The sequence below is a fragment of the Ursus maritimus genome, unplaced genomic scaffold (genome assembly GCF_017311325.1).
Source record: "Ursus maritimus isolate PB19 unplaced genomic scaffold, ASM1731132v1 scaffold_36, whole genome shotgun sequence".
Classification (NCBI taxonomy): Eukaryota; Metazoa; Chordata; class Mammalia; order Carnivora; family Ursidae; genus Ursus; species Ursus maritimus.
This window is the reverse complement of record NW_024426230.1, coordinates 1,718,077-1,732,034: the sequence shown is the minus strand read 5'-3', so window position 1 is coordinate 1,732,034 and position 13,958 is coordinate 1,718,077. Positions and strand designations below refer to the sequence as shown.

Here is a 13,958-nt window from a genome sequence, read left to right as displayed (position 1 = left end):
GACGAGCTAATATCTAGGAGCTCTTCCAGAGCCAACATATTGGGAAGTTCTGCCCTCACCTCGTACCACAGGCTGACCTCTCTCCTGGGGCCTATGGGCCAAGTCCCCCCCTCACCACAAGGGGGAGCTCTACACACGCCCCAGGCAAGCACCTGGCTCCAGACGCACTAACAAAATCTGCGTGTGCGAGTGTGGCAGGTGGGCACTTACATGGGGAAGGCTTGTGCCTTCTCAGACACAGGACTCCAGGAGCACACCAGGCGCACCACAAAGTGGCCTGGCACACAGAGATCGTGGAGAGGAAGTTTGGTGTTGAAGGAAGCCTTCAGCACCTTCAGTCCAGCCCCCCTTCCTCGCGGCTCAGACCTGGTTGCAGACAAGGGACCATGACCTGCTCCAGGCAGCATTTTTGTGAATACTCCCTGGCTTTCCTGGTCTGCCTAATTCCTGCAGAAGAAAAAGACTCACCAGTAGGATTCGAATCTTTTAATTTGGGAATGACCAGCTTCTTCCTTCCCCCCCCCCCTCCCCACAACAGCCCCTTCCTGGTAGGGCTTCATCGGGAGCCAGATCTCAGAGCACTGAGCCCCACAGACAAGTCCCTGGTGACTTCTCAGGCCAGACTGCATCTCTGAAGGCCTGGCTGGGGGGCAGCAGGCTGTGGGCTAGTGAATCCAAAGGACATGTGTCTGGGCTGCACTGTTCCTTTTGTCTGGCTGGGCCTAGGAGCCAGGTAGCTCAGGGTCACTGCTGGTCCTCTGTGAATATGGAGCCGGGCAGGGAAGGGCATGTCAGCATCCGGTAGCCGGGGCAAAGGGTGGAGGGGGCATGTCCTCTCCCCAGAGCACAGACACTCACCCTGGGTGGTCCCGGGAGCCATCTCAGTCCGGTAGATCTTGAAGGCATCGTAGGCAAAGACGGAAACCAGGATGATGCCAAACACCTGTGGGAGCAGGCGTGTAGGAGCGGGGATGACACAGCGAAGGCGCCGGCCATCCCGCACTACGGAGAGGGAGGTGCGCGGTACGGGGCACGGGGCGTGAGCCAGAGCCCGGGGCGCCGGCTTGGGTGGTGGGGAGGCACCGAGAGTGTGCAAACACCAGCCGGAGGTCCTTAGGGCCTGGGGGGCTTTGTGGGGCTGGACTCACAAAAGCAGCAATGGCAGCTCCATCCCGGGAGGTCACGGCTGCAAAGGAGACCACCAGGAAGATGATGATGGCACTGACACAGCGCAGGAAGTCCTGGGGGGCCGGGGGGTGCGGGGTCAGAGGGAAGTCAGAGGCCAAGAGAACATCACCCTGAGGTTTTCCAGGCTGGTCAGAGGCTTGACCCTCAGGCACCATGAATCCCTACACGGAGATACCCCTGGACACGATATAAAGCACTTGAGAGTGAGCGAGCGAGCCAGGGAAGGGACGCGGGTGAATGCAGAGCAGCCCTGACCAGGAGCCGGGAGCCCGGGTGCAGCAGGGCTGGGGCATGCGGCCCGGGAGGGCCAGGGCAGGGGCGGGGCCTTCGGTGAGTGGGAGAGCCGCTCTAGGGGGCCTGCACCCCCGCTGGCAGTGCCCCGTACTGACCAAGGACAGGAGAGAGGCTGGGAGGGAAAAGGACAATCTGCCTTCGGAGAAGAAAGGGACCAGAACGGGGGCGGGGGCGGGGTCCCTCACCAGACAGGGCCAGTTCAGCCGATCCAAGCGCAGGTGGTACTGGGTGGCGTAGAGGAAGAGGAAGGCGAGCGTGATGAAGAACTCCAGCAGCGCGGCGGCCATGTAGGCCGAGATGGAGGCCGTGAAGCAGATGAAGATGACGAAGGTCAGGGCCTGCAGGACCGAGTGTGTGAAGCTTACCAGGAAGGGGACCCAGGCCCGGCCAGATTCTTTCCCTTCCCTTCCTCGGGAGCTCCCCGGGCTGGCCCCCACCACCCATCCTTGCAGGTCTCCCCATCCCTGGTAGGGGAGCCACACTCCAGGGCGTTCGCCCAGCCAGGGCAGTCTCCAGCTTCGCGGCTCCCCCTGCCCGGGGATCCCAGCAACCCCAGCAGTTCGACTGAGCGGCACCCCTCCAGGGGGCGCCATTCTATGGAACCCACAGAAGAGGGGCCCTGCTGAAGCCCAGGGTACAGGGTGAGCACCAGCCCCTGTTGTCACGGCCACAGCAGCCCTGCACCCCGGCAGGGACGCCCTATCCCACAGTACTTTGCCCACGCCTGGATGTCTGAGACTCCTTTAAACAAGGACCGAAACAAGCCTTCGGTTCCACACCAGGAGACGAGGGTAGAAGGCGCGTGCTCCACGCTGGACTCTAAGGGTCCCTGCAGCTCTGGCGATGTCGGTGACATATATGCTGCTGACTCAGGCTGACACTACGGTCTTGCTAAGTGACAGCGGAAGATCCTGTCCCCAGAACAGATACTCATGGGAGCAGACACAGATAAAGGGGGGCTGCAGGAAGTATGCCCTTGATGTCCTAACTTTAGTTCTTCCTGCTGTCACTGAAGCTGCTGGAAGGGCCTTCAGGTAGAGAGGCAGCCAGAGGGCAGACAGGGAGGTGAGGGCAGGGCAGCTGGGGGCAGGGAGGTGTCCAGAGAGCCCAGGAAAGGGGGCCGCCGAGGGGCGAGCCCAGTGGGGGCACTGGGCAGAGAGAAGGGGGTGTGGGATCAAACTGGGAGAGATGGAGGTGCCAGGTTGGGGAGGTGGCTGTTACCAGCTCGGTTTCCAGCAGGATGCCTTTGACGGAGGAGAGGAAGGTCTTGTCCACGGCGAAGCCCTGGAGCCCCGCGGCTGCCCCCTCTGCGGGGGGCCCGTCCCGGCGATCCCGAACACTGAGCATCTCCGTGGGGCCCACCAGACACAGCCCCCGCTGCCACCAGCCCGAGAAGGGAACTGGGAAGACGGAAACCTGGAGAGATGGGGAAGCAAACAGGAGCAGGGAGGCACTTTGAGAAACCTGCAAGAGAAGCAGGCAGGCCGGCTAGGGGCCGCCGGGGAGGCTTGCCCAGATGGGCCTCCTCCCAGCTGCCCAGAGTGCCCTGCTGGTGCCTGCACTGGCCCCCCGGGAAGCACATGGGGAGGGGAGGGGCAGGGCGGGGAGGAGTGGTCAGCCCTCGCCTTGCTGAAGCCCAACCCTGCCAGGAGAAGGGGAACAGGGAGGAGGGGGGAAAGGAGGTGGTCCACACAGAAACTGGGAGGAGCTGGGAGGTGAGCCGAGAAAGGAGTTAGACTAGGAGCCCCCCAAGGACCCAAGCCTGAAGAAGTCTGTATCCCCCTCCCCTAACTCCCCTCTTCCTGGCTGTCCTTTTTCCTTTTCCTTTTAGGGAGGGTGGGAGCTGGAGCCCAGCCCAGGGAGCACCCCCCAGGACCAGGCTGTAGCAGCCAAGACTGAGGACAAAGGCAGATTGTTGGGGGGACAAGGGGGCGCTGTGTGCCTGCCGCAGTGCCTCAATGGGCCTCTGTCTCTCTAGCATGCCAGGAGGGCAGCCTGACCCCCACCCCAGTGTTCAGGGGGTAGGCCAGGGAGACAGAGAAGGGGAGGGATGGGAGGCCACAGAGGAAACTCTGGAAGGCAGAAGGACAGGGTAGTAGGTAAGGGCTGACCGTGGAGAAGAGAAGGCACCAGGCTGGGGAGCCTGGTGTTCAGGCACCAGGGACGCCAAGACAAATTAGGCCGTTTTGAATACAGATTATTTATTTGGATAAGTCTCTCCATGCTCAATAACAGCCTCTTCTTCAGAGCCTAGTAACTGCACCAAGGTATGTGCAAAGTAGGTGCTCACTGAGTGTTGGATGGATGGATGGACGGACGGACGGACGGACACACGAAATGAGGGGCTCTCCATTGGCAAAGGGGAAAGTAGCTAGAAAGTGCTTGTGCTGTGCTAGGGCAGCTGAGGATGGGAGAAAAGGAGGAGATGGGGGTGGTGGCCTCTAGAGCCTCAAAGACCTTTCCTAAGAGGAAATGCCAGGATGTCCTCTTCCAGCGGCCATGGCAGCCCTGTTGCTTCACCCCGCATTTCCCGTCCATCGCAAATAGTGAAATGCGCGGTTCCCCGCAAAGTCCCCGATCCTGTCCCGCGGTCCTGCTGCTCCATGTAGTGCTTTGGAGGGGTTGAGCATTTCGGGCATCCTGGCTCACCGTGGCGGGTGGTCCGATCAGGAACCAGGCTCGGGCGGCACGCCTAGGCCATCACTCGCGGCCGCACACACACGCAAGCCAAGGAGACACGGTAGAGCCTCTGTTCCAGGCAGTAGCCATCATGGGCACCCGGCTCTCCGGGGCACGGCCGCCGGTAGAAGACCGTCTGGTTGTGGTAGAGCAACTCTGAGTTGCCCAGGGGGTCCATGTGGGAGCCGGTCTGTAGGCTGACACAGTGTGGACACAGGCAACGGGCGTGGTACAGGTCCTGGGGGAGCCGGTTCAAGTCCCTGTCCAACCTGTGGGGGCGGCACTCATCAGACCGTGGAGGAAGGCTGGCGGGGCGGACAGATGGGGGACGGGCCAGGGGCGGGGAGGGCCCCGCAGTGGGGAGGCCAGAGGAAGGAAGTGTGGTGAGGTGGGCCTGGCTTTTTGTCCCAGCTCTTGTCTCCACTTGCTGAGTGACTTTAAACAATTCACACCCCCCTGGGGTTTATATTCCCCCATGGGCAGTGAGGGGCAGGGAAGGAGGGGCAGGGTTCTGGCCTCTTGCGGAGGCAGGGGAAGGTGAGCGGCCTTCACAGACACGTTCTGCTGCCCTCAGACGTACACGCCGGGCTCGGGCACGAGGTTTCTTTTTGTAATTGTTATTCCATTTTTAGGTTTTTTTTATTATTATAAAGTAAAAACTGCCCTTACATCCAAGTATGAAGTGAAGACAGTCTCCCTACCCGTCCCCTGTCAGCCGTGGCGTGCTGACAGCCATTGCCCGCACATCCTTCCAGGCGCTTTTCATGCATCTATTATAAGCACGTGTAAAGCGTGCACGGTAAGACTTATTTACTTCTTCTGCAAGGGTTTTGTGGCCAAAACAAGACTTGAAATGTGGACACTCCTGAGGTCCGGAACTCCCAAAGCCTAGCAGGAAACAGCCGCTGGGTGGGAAGACCATTCTCCATACAGACAAGCCCTCACGAGCTGGGGCTCAGCTAGCACCGCATTTCCCAGGGTGGGTTCCCTAATAAGTACCCTGCAAGAAAAGAGGCCTGGGGCCAAAGGCGTTTGGGAAATGCTGAATTGATGGTTTCTTTTCTGCGGACTCCTTGCAACTTTTAACGTGCTGAGCACGTTATGAATCTCTGAGGGGCGAGGGCGGGAGCGGCTTTTCCCACACGTAGCCGTCCTCGATGTTTCTGAGGGGCAGCCTGTGCAATAAGTATCGCAAAGAACACTTTGGGGAAGATCAGCCAAGTAGTCATGAGGGGTTCGCGGCCACCACACAAGGGGTGTGCACCCCAGCCAAGTCAGCCATCTGGCACCCAGCCTCCCGCAAGGGGCTCCCACCTCGTTGGATTTAGCCCAGGACCCAGCCAGACTTCGGAGACCACTTCAAAGCATGATGACCTGCTGTCTCCACCCAGGATCTAGTCTCAACCAAAGCTGACCTTCTTCCTACCCACTGACCTTGCCCAGCCATCCCCAAAGCCAAGGCCAAGCCAGAATTAGACTTATGGGGAATGGGAACACAGGCACCCCAGGAAGACACAGACAGGCATCCCTAAGGCCCTCATTTTTTAAACTTTGCATCATTGTCCCAATTTCGGGGCTTCCTAATATGTTCTACAACATGGCTCCTATAGAGAATTTTAATATTTGTGTGGCGCACTGAACGAAAGAGTAAGACTGTCCGTAATCAAAGAGAACCAGCCCAGGGCTCTGGCGACCCCCAGAGCGGAGGGTTTCACTAGCTTGGTAGACTTACAACCCACCCAAGGACCAGGGCGTTCTCATCGGGTATTGGCATGCTTCATGCCTATATCATACCCTCATTCCCTGATATTTCAGCTAGAAAAACATGTCCCGTTGTAGGGACAGAAGGAGGAGGAGGAACAGAGGAAAAGGAGAGGACCAAGCTTTCCTGTACTAAGTACAGATTTCACGTGCATTATTTCACCCGGTCTGCACATTGGCCTGGGGGGTATTACCTCCTTTTGCAGATGAAAAAATCTGAGCTTTGAAACCTTGAGGAAGTGGCTCAAAGCCACCCGCTAAAAGTGAGAGCTAGAACCCAGACTAGGCCTTGCCTAACACTCACACCTTTACGGCCTCTCTGAGATAAAAGGGGGCAGGGACTTGGGTGGAACCCCCTCCCCTCGGCCCCTCACATACTCCCTGACAGGTACACGTGCTGGCATTTGGGAGGGGGCGGCAGACTCACTCATATCTCCAGGGGGAGATAGACCTGCTGTTGAGGGGTCCGTCTTCACTGGCCCTGCAGGATTCCGGCTGGTGGGTGAGGCTAGTGGTCTCTCGGTGGGGCCTGAGTACAGTGTTCCTCTTCAGCCACTCGTGAGTGGGGTCCTGCCTTTTGCTGGGGCAGCAGCTGGGCCAGTGGGTGCAGTCCTTCCGGACCCGAAAACCGAGGCTGTGGGTTCCCATGGCCATTACCAAGAACATGATCACCTGCAGGAGAAGGCCAGTGAGAGAACGGCCCGCAGCTAATCAGGGTGCTCCCGCCCCGGCTACTCCCTGAGGGCCTGCTTTCCAGCTCCACCTGGCCCCCAGCCCCAAACCCGGAGCCTGGCCTCTCTCCACCCTCAGCAACGTCTCAGCACCTGTCGGGCCCCTCGAGCTCACCTGGTTCATGTCTGATGCTGCTCGCCCGGCCACGGTGCTGCGCTGGCTGACAGGTGGGGCCTTGTGGAAGCAGGCTGACTGGAGGAGCCTGGGCGTCCTGGTTTTATTTTCAGCAAACCTGTTTTGTTTATTCAAATTTATTTCCACGACCTTTTGGAGGGAGTGACCTGACATTAAAAAACAAAACAAAACCAAAAAAACCCTGAAAGTGTTTCCAAAAGCTGCTTACATGCTCCATTCATGGAAGTTATAATTCACATCACACCTTGGGAGCCTATTGGGGAAGATCTGTTCTTTGCACCTTACTGGGTGTGGGGTCAATATAATAGGATCCTGTTATTCTGGGCATTGGAGAACTGGCACTATGGGAATTTCCCTGGCTGGCTTGGTACCCCAAATTAGGGAACATCATCTGGTCTGTCTTCAAGAGGCCTCATTTCCATGCATCCACCCAGCGCCTTGTCTCCGCCATTCCCTTTCTTCTCAGACAGGCTGTTGATCACCCACCTTACTGAACACTTCCCTCTATCTCCTTTGACCCTCAACCCTTCTGTTCTCTGACCCCTTCCTTGCTTTCAAGGACCCCAACATCTAGGACCCCCACCACTTAAGACTTCTTTCTCTTTGTCCATTACCCACTCCCTGACTTCCACTCACTCTCTCCAGCGCCTGCCCCACCCCCCACCCCACCCTTCCCTGACCTCCTCTGCCCCAGGATGCAGGCCTCACCCCACAGGACTGCCAGGAATGCCCTGACCCCATCAGTTTGTCGGCTGGATGTGCAGGGTCTGGTGGAAGAAGATGTGGGTGGTGGCTTCCATTGCATAAATGAGGTGAAGCCAGGAAGGGGAAGGGCTTGGCTGTTAACAGCCTCACCTAAGACCCAGCAAGAGGTCCCAGCTCCAGACCGGGCCTCTACTCCCACTCACAGGACAGTGGGGACAAGGGCCATAGCAGGGGTAGCTGCCCCTCTTAGGCCGTGGGGCAAGTCCACCCAACCTCAGCCCCACCCCCAGCTCCATGGGCCACTGCCGGCCAGGAGGGGGCATACGAGCTCGGAAATGCTTTAACTAGGCCTAACCCCAAAGACAGGAGTCAGCCAGGGGTCACCCCTCCTGGGAGACACTGTGCTGAGAGCAGGCCACCTACTTCCCTCCAAGCCTTTTCTCTCCATCCTTGCCCATCGATCCCCCTCGTCCCCCACACCCACGACCCACCCCCCCACACACTCATACACAGACATGGTCTCTAGAATGATGTTTTCTGATTTGCATGTGCTTTCCCTTAGAAAATACTCCTCTAGTAACCAGGGACTCAGAAAATAAACAAAGGAAACCAGGAATAAGTTGAACTGCAGAATGAGGAGGAATCCTTCAAACGCCGTAGGGCAAAGCAGCCCCAGAGCAGAGGCGTGATGAGATCAGGGGGTGGTCTGGAGAATTGGGAGAAGTTGTTCTGGTAGGTTTGGGGAAGCCTGGGACTGGGGGTGAGGCAGGGGCTTAGGGGAAACAGGTGGTGGCTGGGAGAGCAGGAGATCTCAGGAAAAGCACTGAGGCGGGGAGCTCATCACCCCACTCCCATTGCCCCGCTGTCTGCCCTATGCTCCCTAACGTCCTCTCACCTCTGCATGTCACTGTGCGTCACGTGCCAGGATAGGGCCAGGCCCTACACATGCATCAGCTCATTTTATCCTTACAACGAAACCATGAGATGGAAACTAGTATCCCCATATTACAGATGACAAAACTAAGACCCAAAGAAATTTAGTAACCGGCCCAAGGTTGCACAGTTAGGAGGCAGAGCTGGCTTTTTACTCCAGCCATGACCAGCTCCAAATCTAATCTCCTGGCACACAGGTGTCACACTGTGCTGACCCTCGGGCAGCTGCAAATGGAAGAGAAGGCCCCCCCCCAACCGTCTGTGCTTTTCTGCTTAGCCAGGCTTGGGCCGGGACAGGTCTCACCTGAACCTGCCAGAGGCCACGGGCCATTCCCGCCCACTCAGGCACTCAGCCCTGCTGGCTGCGATCCACCGCTCCAGCTCCGTATTCCCCCACCTTTGGCCTGGCACATGGCTCCCAGGATGGCTCGTGGTGCGTGGTGCTCCTGAGAAACCCCTAACCCCAGAAAAGACTGTGAGGGGGCACTGCTCTTCCACAAGAGCTGAATCCCTAGGGGAGTCCCCCAAACCAATCAGAGCCTCAGAGCCTGACCCTGGCCCAGATCTTCCCATCCTGGCCCTGTCCGGAAGGGGGTGCTCGAAAGAGCTGGAAGTGATCCCAGCGGCTTCTTTGGCTTGTTGATGCTGCTGGCCCACATGGCCTTTCAGGAGAGGCCTCTGGGGTGTCCTGCTGCCTCTGTACCAGGACGCCCTCTGAGGAAAGCCCTAACAGGCAGAGGAAAGGCCTCTGCGAACACACGGTCGCCCCCAGGGCTGGCCTTTCCCCCACCATGGTGATCAGTGCTGACCTGAGAACCTGTGCTCTGAGTCACACGCACCCCACCCCCTCCGGTTTGCTCAGCCTCTGTCCTTATCTCCCAGCCGCTCTGTGGGACTCCTTTGGGTGATTCCCTGCCATGAGAAACATTTTCCAGAGGGTTTTCCTCCTGGGGGAACTAGTTTTGGAATCCCTGAGTCACTTCAGCTTCCAGGGAATCCTTGGGGGTGTGGGGAGATAGGGGTGGCAATGGGAAGAACGCTGGAGGCGGAAGCAAAGGAAAGTTCACCTCACACCTGTCCTCACTTGCCTGGGCATGGCCCCACAGCCAGAGGGGGCTGGCGGAGCCCCTGGGAGGAGGGATCGGCACCCAGCAGGGAAGGGTAGGGGAGAGGGGATGGAAGGCATCCCCACCTTGGCCAGGTAAGGCCCTGGGGGCTTGCAGAAAACTAGAGTGTGGCTGTCCTGCCCTTCCACAGAAAGACACGCCAGTCCTCACGGGCTGCCTTGAAGTCCTGCCCCTGCCTCTGGTCGTTTCTTGACCTTGGGCCCTCTCTGCACCTTTCTCCTCACTTGTAGACGTGCTTGTCTTTTGTTTTTCGGTTTGGAGAGGGTCACCTGGTTGACCACAAAAGCGTCAACCAGCTCAGCCGCTCTGCATCTCGGCTCTCGAAATACCGCTGAAACCACAGGACCTTACAGGGTCTGCTGAAGCTCATCCGCACACCCCGGATCTGAGGGCCCGGCCCCGGCGGTCAAAACGCGCACATGCTTTGGCCCCTGCTGGCAAGTCCTGCTGTCCTTGGCCAGGGGCACCTCCTGGGTCACAACCTGCCTGTGAGCCTGCAACTGAACGCTGGCCTGGACCGGGGGCCTCTGGAACGCTGCTCCCGCGCCCTGATTAGTTAGTGACAACGGTACTCGTCGCTAGTTACTTGTAGTATCACCCTTAGTTACGAAGATGCTTAGGCTTAGGAGCCTGCCTTCAAAGAGAACCTTGTCTGGGCCGCCTGGGTGCCTCAGTCGGTTAAGTGTCCGACTCTTGGTTTCGGCTCAGGTCATGATCTCGGGGTCTGGAGATCGAGCCCCACATCAGGGTCCATGCTCAGCGGGGAGTCTGCTTGAGATTCTCTCCCTCTGCCCACCCCACTCTCTCTCTCTCTCTCTCAAATAAATAAATGAGTCTTTAAGAAAGAAAGAAAACAAGAGAGAGAAACTTGTCTGGCCTGGGAGACACGTGGAAAATCCGGGCGAACTGGACAAAGAGCCCTGCAACTCCCTCCCCTCAGCCCAGTGCTGGTGCCCATGCATGGAAGCCCTGGGCTTTCTCAGATTTGTGCTGTAGTCACGGCTGGCCTGTTCACTCGGCAGCTATTATTGAGCTATTATATATGCTAGAAGTACAGAGGAGGACAACCAGATGAGGTCTCTGCCTCGGGAAGCTTACGGTTTAGGAGACCCATGACAAACAAGGAAACCAGATCATTTCTGATGATAACGAGTGCTATGAAGAAAATGCAACAGTGTTGTGAGATAGGGGGCTGGCGGGGGGCGGAAGGAGGGTGCTGCTCCGACTTGGAAAGCCAGGGAAGGCCTTTCTGAGGATGAGGAATTTGAGGATGATGACGAAAAGCATGTGGGGGAAGAGTGGTCTAGGTAGAGGCAGCAGGACAGGCGGAGTCCTATAGGTGGGAAAGAGCTGGAAAGATCTGAGAGCCAGGAAGGACGGCGTGGATGGGAAACAAAGGACAAGGGGAGAGCAGGGGTGAGATAAGGTAAAGAGGTGGGCGGTGGCCAGATCACAGAGGGTCTTACGGGTTATGACAGAGCATTTGGATTTTATCCCCGGGTTCTGAATGGATTCAAGCATGATCTATGCGATGTGAGTTTCTCAAGGGCACGCACTATGTCCTTGACCTTCTGCTGCCCCCATAGGGCTGGCATCAAATAACAATAATAATAATTGCTTTTATCTAACATTGACACAGCATGGGCCAGGCACTGTTCTCAGGAATCTCTTACTCCTCACAAGTCTGACGCTATTGACGTCTTTATTTATTTATTTATTTATTTATTTATTTGTCAGAGGGAGAGAGAAAGAGAGCGCGCCAGCGCGCGCACAAGCAGGGGGAGCGGCAGGCAGAGGGAGAAGCAGACTCCCCAGTGAGCAAGGAGCCCAATGCAGGACTCGATCCCAGGATGCTGGGGTCATGACCTGAGCCGAAGGCAGAGGCTTAACTGACTATTGATTTCATTATTATCCCGGCTTTAGGGACAGGAAACCAGAGGCTCCAAGAGGTCATGCCAAGGTCACTAACTACTGTTGAAACCAGGATTAGAACCCAGGCAATCTGGTAGCTGTGGGGTCCCAAGAGAGGAGACCTGGAAGAGTCCCTTCAGAGGAAGTCCCTCAGAGCCCCTGAGTTTTGAGCAGCAAGAGGAACCAGGACAGTCATGATATGGGATGGAAGAAACCGACGGTTGGCCCTGCTGGGAAGGGGAGAGAAGCTGGGGCTCAGAAAGCTAGATGGAGGAGTTCTCTCCTTGCTACCCCTTGAATAAGGCCCGAGCAAGCCCTGAGGCCGAGGCCCAGCTGCCTGAGGCCGCCGCCCACCGCGCACCTGGGGTCTCACTGCTCAGCCTGGGTTCTGCCTAACCTCACCTGCAGCCCAGAGCTCCCCCCTGAACAAGGGAATCGCCTTAAACCTCTGCAAAGGAGAAGGCCGAGAAGAGATAAGGACGGGGAAAAGGCTCCTCTGGGCCTCAACAAAGAAACACTTTCAGTTTTCATGAAAGCACAAGTGGGGAGGAGGGGGCGGGGGCAGGGAGCCAAGGTGAGGAAAAGCCTGGAGGGAGATCTCCGTGCTAGGCATTTTACATAGATTTACTCTTCACCAAAGACACTGCTGCGGAAGAGGAGCTGAGACTCAGAGATGTTACATAACTTGATCAAGGTCACACAGCTAGTAAGCCGGGATTCATTCCTGAGTCTGACTGGCTCCGTTCCATGCCGGGGCGCTCCAGAAGTCAGTCTTGTCTTTCTGCAGGTTTATACTGTGCTCCCCCTCACCTACATTTATTTCACCAGGGGTCTGGAGGAAATTGGACTAGGCTGGAGTTGGGAGGCGGAGTTCTCCCTTCAGATCCATCTGGAAATTTGCAAGTTCCTCTACCATCCTAAGGGGTCTAAGTCTATTTAGAATTCCCAGGCCCGGGGCGCCTGGGTGGCACAGCGGTTGAGCGTCTGCCTTCGGCTCAGGGCGTGATCCCGGCATTATGGGATCGAGCCCCACATCAGGCTCCTCCGCTATGAGCCTGCTTCTTCCTCTCCCACTCCCCCTGCTTGTGTTCCCTCTCTCGCTGGCTGTCTCTATCTCTGTCGAATAAATAAATAAAATCTTTAAAAAAAAAAAAAAAAGAATTCCCAGGCCCACGCTCAGGTCTGCACCCCATCTGTGAGTCAAGCCCAGGACCAATCCCCACACTCACCGCACAATCTCTTCCTAACCCACCGCCATAGGTTCCACTTCTCTGCTCTGCACAGGATTCTTCACAGGGACCCAGGCGACAGGGAGGGCGAGCCAGGCCAGGTAGCCCCGTCCCCTGCTAGGAAATGCCTGGATGTGTGGGCCTGCGGAATGTGAGGAGAGAAGGAGGGGAGCATCTGTTCAAGGCCTCAGGTTCACAAAGGGCCTTAAATTAGACCTCTGATGTTATCTCCAAATGAGGTTATACATAGAGTCATTGTCTGTTTTATGTGTTTGAAGTGTTAATTTGTTAAACGTAAACACTGAAAATCTACTACAGCTTTTCAATCCCGTGTGGCATCTCACCTTTTAAACACCAGGAACCTCAAAAATGGAAGAAGGGAAGCTCCCTTCCAGTCTAAGAGGCCTTGAGGTGTGCCCCAAAAGGAAGAAGCAGGAGATGGGGGTAGCTGGAGGGAAACAGCACACACTAAGGAAAGTGCGGGAACCCAAGAACCCTGTCCTTTCAGCGGATCCCAGCTCCTCTGAAAGAGGTCTGCCCTTTTGGGCCCGCAGTCCCCACTCCTGCTCCCCGTGGCAGCGGAGTGAGCCAGAGTGAGGGCGGGGGACAGGCCCAGACTGGCAGAGCAGCGTTAAGAGGCGGCACCACCCGCCCGCCTGCCGCTCTGGGACCAGGCTCCTGTTCTCTCGCCAGGGCCAGAATCCATGTCCAGCCGCAGACCCCCACTTGTCCCCCCCACCCCAACAGCCGGCCAACCCTGTCACCGCTGCGGAGGCAACGCCAAGGGAGAGGAGACGATCGGCTGAGGACCCCAGAAAGGAGGAAGGAGCGCGCTCCCTCCCACGGGGAAGACAGATGTGGGGCTCATGAAACGGGCGCAGAGAGAGGGGCAGAGCGGGGGCGTGGCGGGGTGAGGGAAGCTCCCGGGAGCGAGCGCTCCAGATCACGGGAGGTCCGCCGCGACGGCGGGAGGAAGAGGCGCCGGGGAGAGGGCCCGGGAGGGGGCGTGCAGTTTGGCCCGAGGGTCCCGAGCTGAAACTCAACACCCGCCTTTGGAGGGATCGTCCTCCTTTCTCCTCCGCCCCTTCCCTTCCCCTCCCTTTTCCCCTCCCTCCTTTCTTTTAATCCCCAGGACTGAGCCCCGCGCCGGAGCGGAGAGGGCCCGAGGGGAGGAGAAAGGAACTGCCCTGAGAGGGAGCCGGGAGCCCGGGAAGGGGAGGGACAGGGAGCCGCGCGCGCGGGGGCTGAGCCCGAAGGCCACGCG

The 13,958-nt window shown here is 57.8% G+C and overlaps 2 protein-coding genes across 4 annotated transcripts; both read right to left on the bottom strand.

Annotated features, from left to right (window-relative positions):
- Positions 1 to 471: 471 nt before the first annotated feature.
- CMTM5 (CKLF like MARVEL transmembrane domain containing 5) lies at positions 472 to 3,078 on the bottom strand. Of its 2 annotated transcripts, XM_008710554.2 has the most exons (5): positions 2,704 to 3,073; positions 1,668 to 1,820; positions 1,149 to 1,241; positions 859 to 943; positions 472 to 758 (listed from the first exon to the last, which is right to left on the bottom strand). In XM_008710554.2, exons 1-5 carry the CDS (start codon positions 2,827 to 2,829, stop codon positions 745 to 747), a joined length of 471 nt encoding a protein of 156 aa, XP_008708776.1. In that variant the 5' UTR covers positions 2,830 to 3,073; the 3' UTR covers positions 472 to 744. The 2 variants fall into 2 exon arrangements, with proteins under 2 accessions (XP_008708776.1, XP_040476687.1); XM_040620753.1 differs by lacking the exon at positions 1,668 to 1,820 and having other exon boundaries at positions 2,704 to 3,078.
- Positions 3,079 to 3,666: 588 nt separating this feature from the next.
- On the bottom strand, positions 3,667 to 13,307 carry IL25 (interleukin 25). 2 transcript variants are annotated; one of them, XM_008710549.2, is made up of 5 exons: positions 13,039 to 13,307; positions 12,695 to 12,836; positions 6,769 to 6,935; positions 6,350 to 6,594; positions 3,667 to 4,430 (listed from the first exon to the last, which is right to left on the bottom strand). In XM_008710549.2, the coding sequence occupies exons 3-5, from the start codon at positions 6,775 to 6,777 to the stop codon at positions 4,175 to 4,177; spliced, it is 510 nt and encodes a 169-aa protein (XP_008708771.2). In that variant the 5' UTR covers positions 6,778 to 6,935; positions 12,695 to 12,836; positions 13,039 to 13,307; the 3' UTR covers positions 3,667 to 4,174. The 2 variants fall into 2 exon arrangements, with proteins under 2 accessions (XP_008708771.2, XP_008708773.2); XM_008710551.2 differs by having other exon boundaries at positions 6,769 to 6,886.
- Between the last annotated feature and the right edge of the window lie 651 nt (positions 13,308 to 13,958).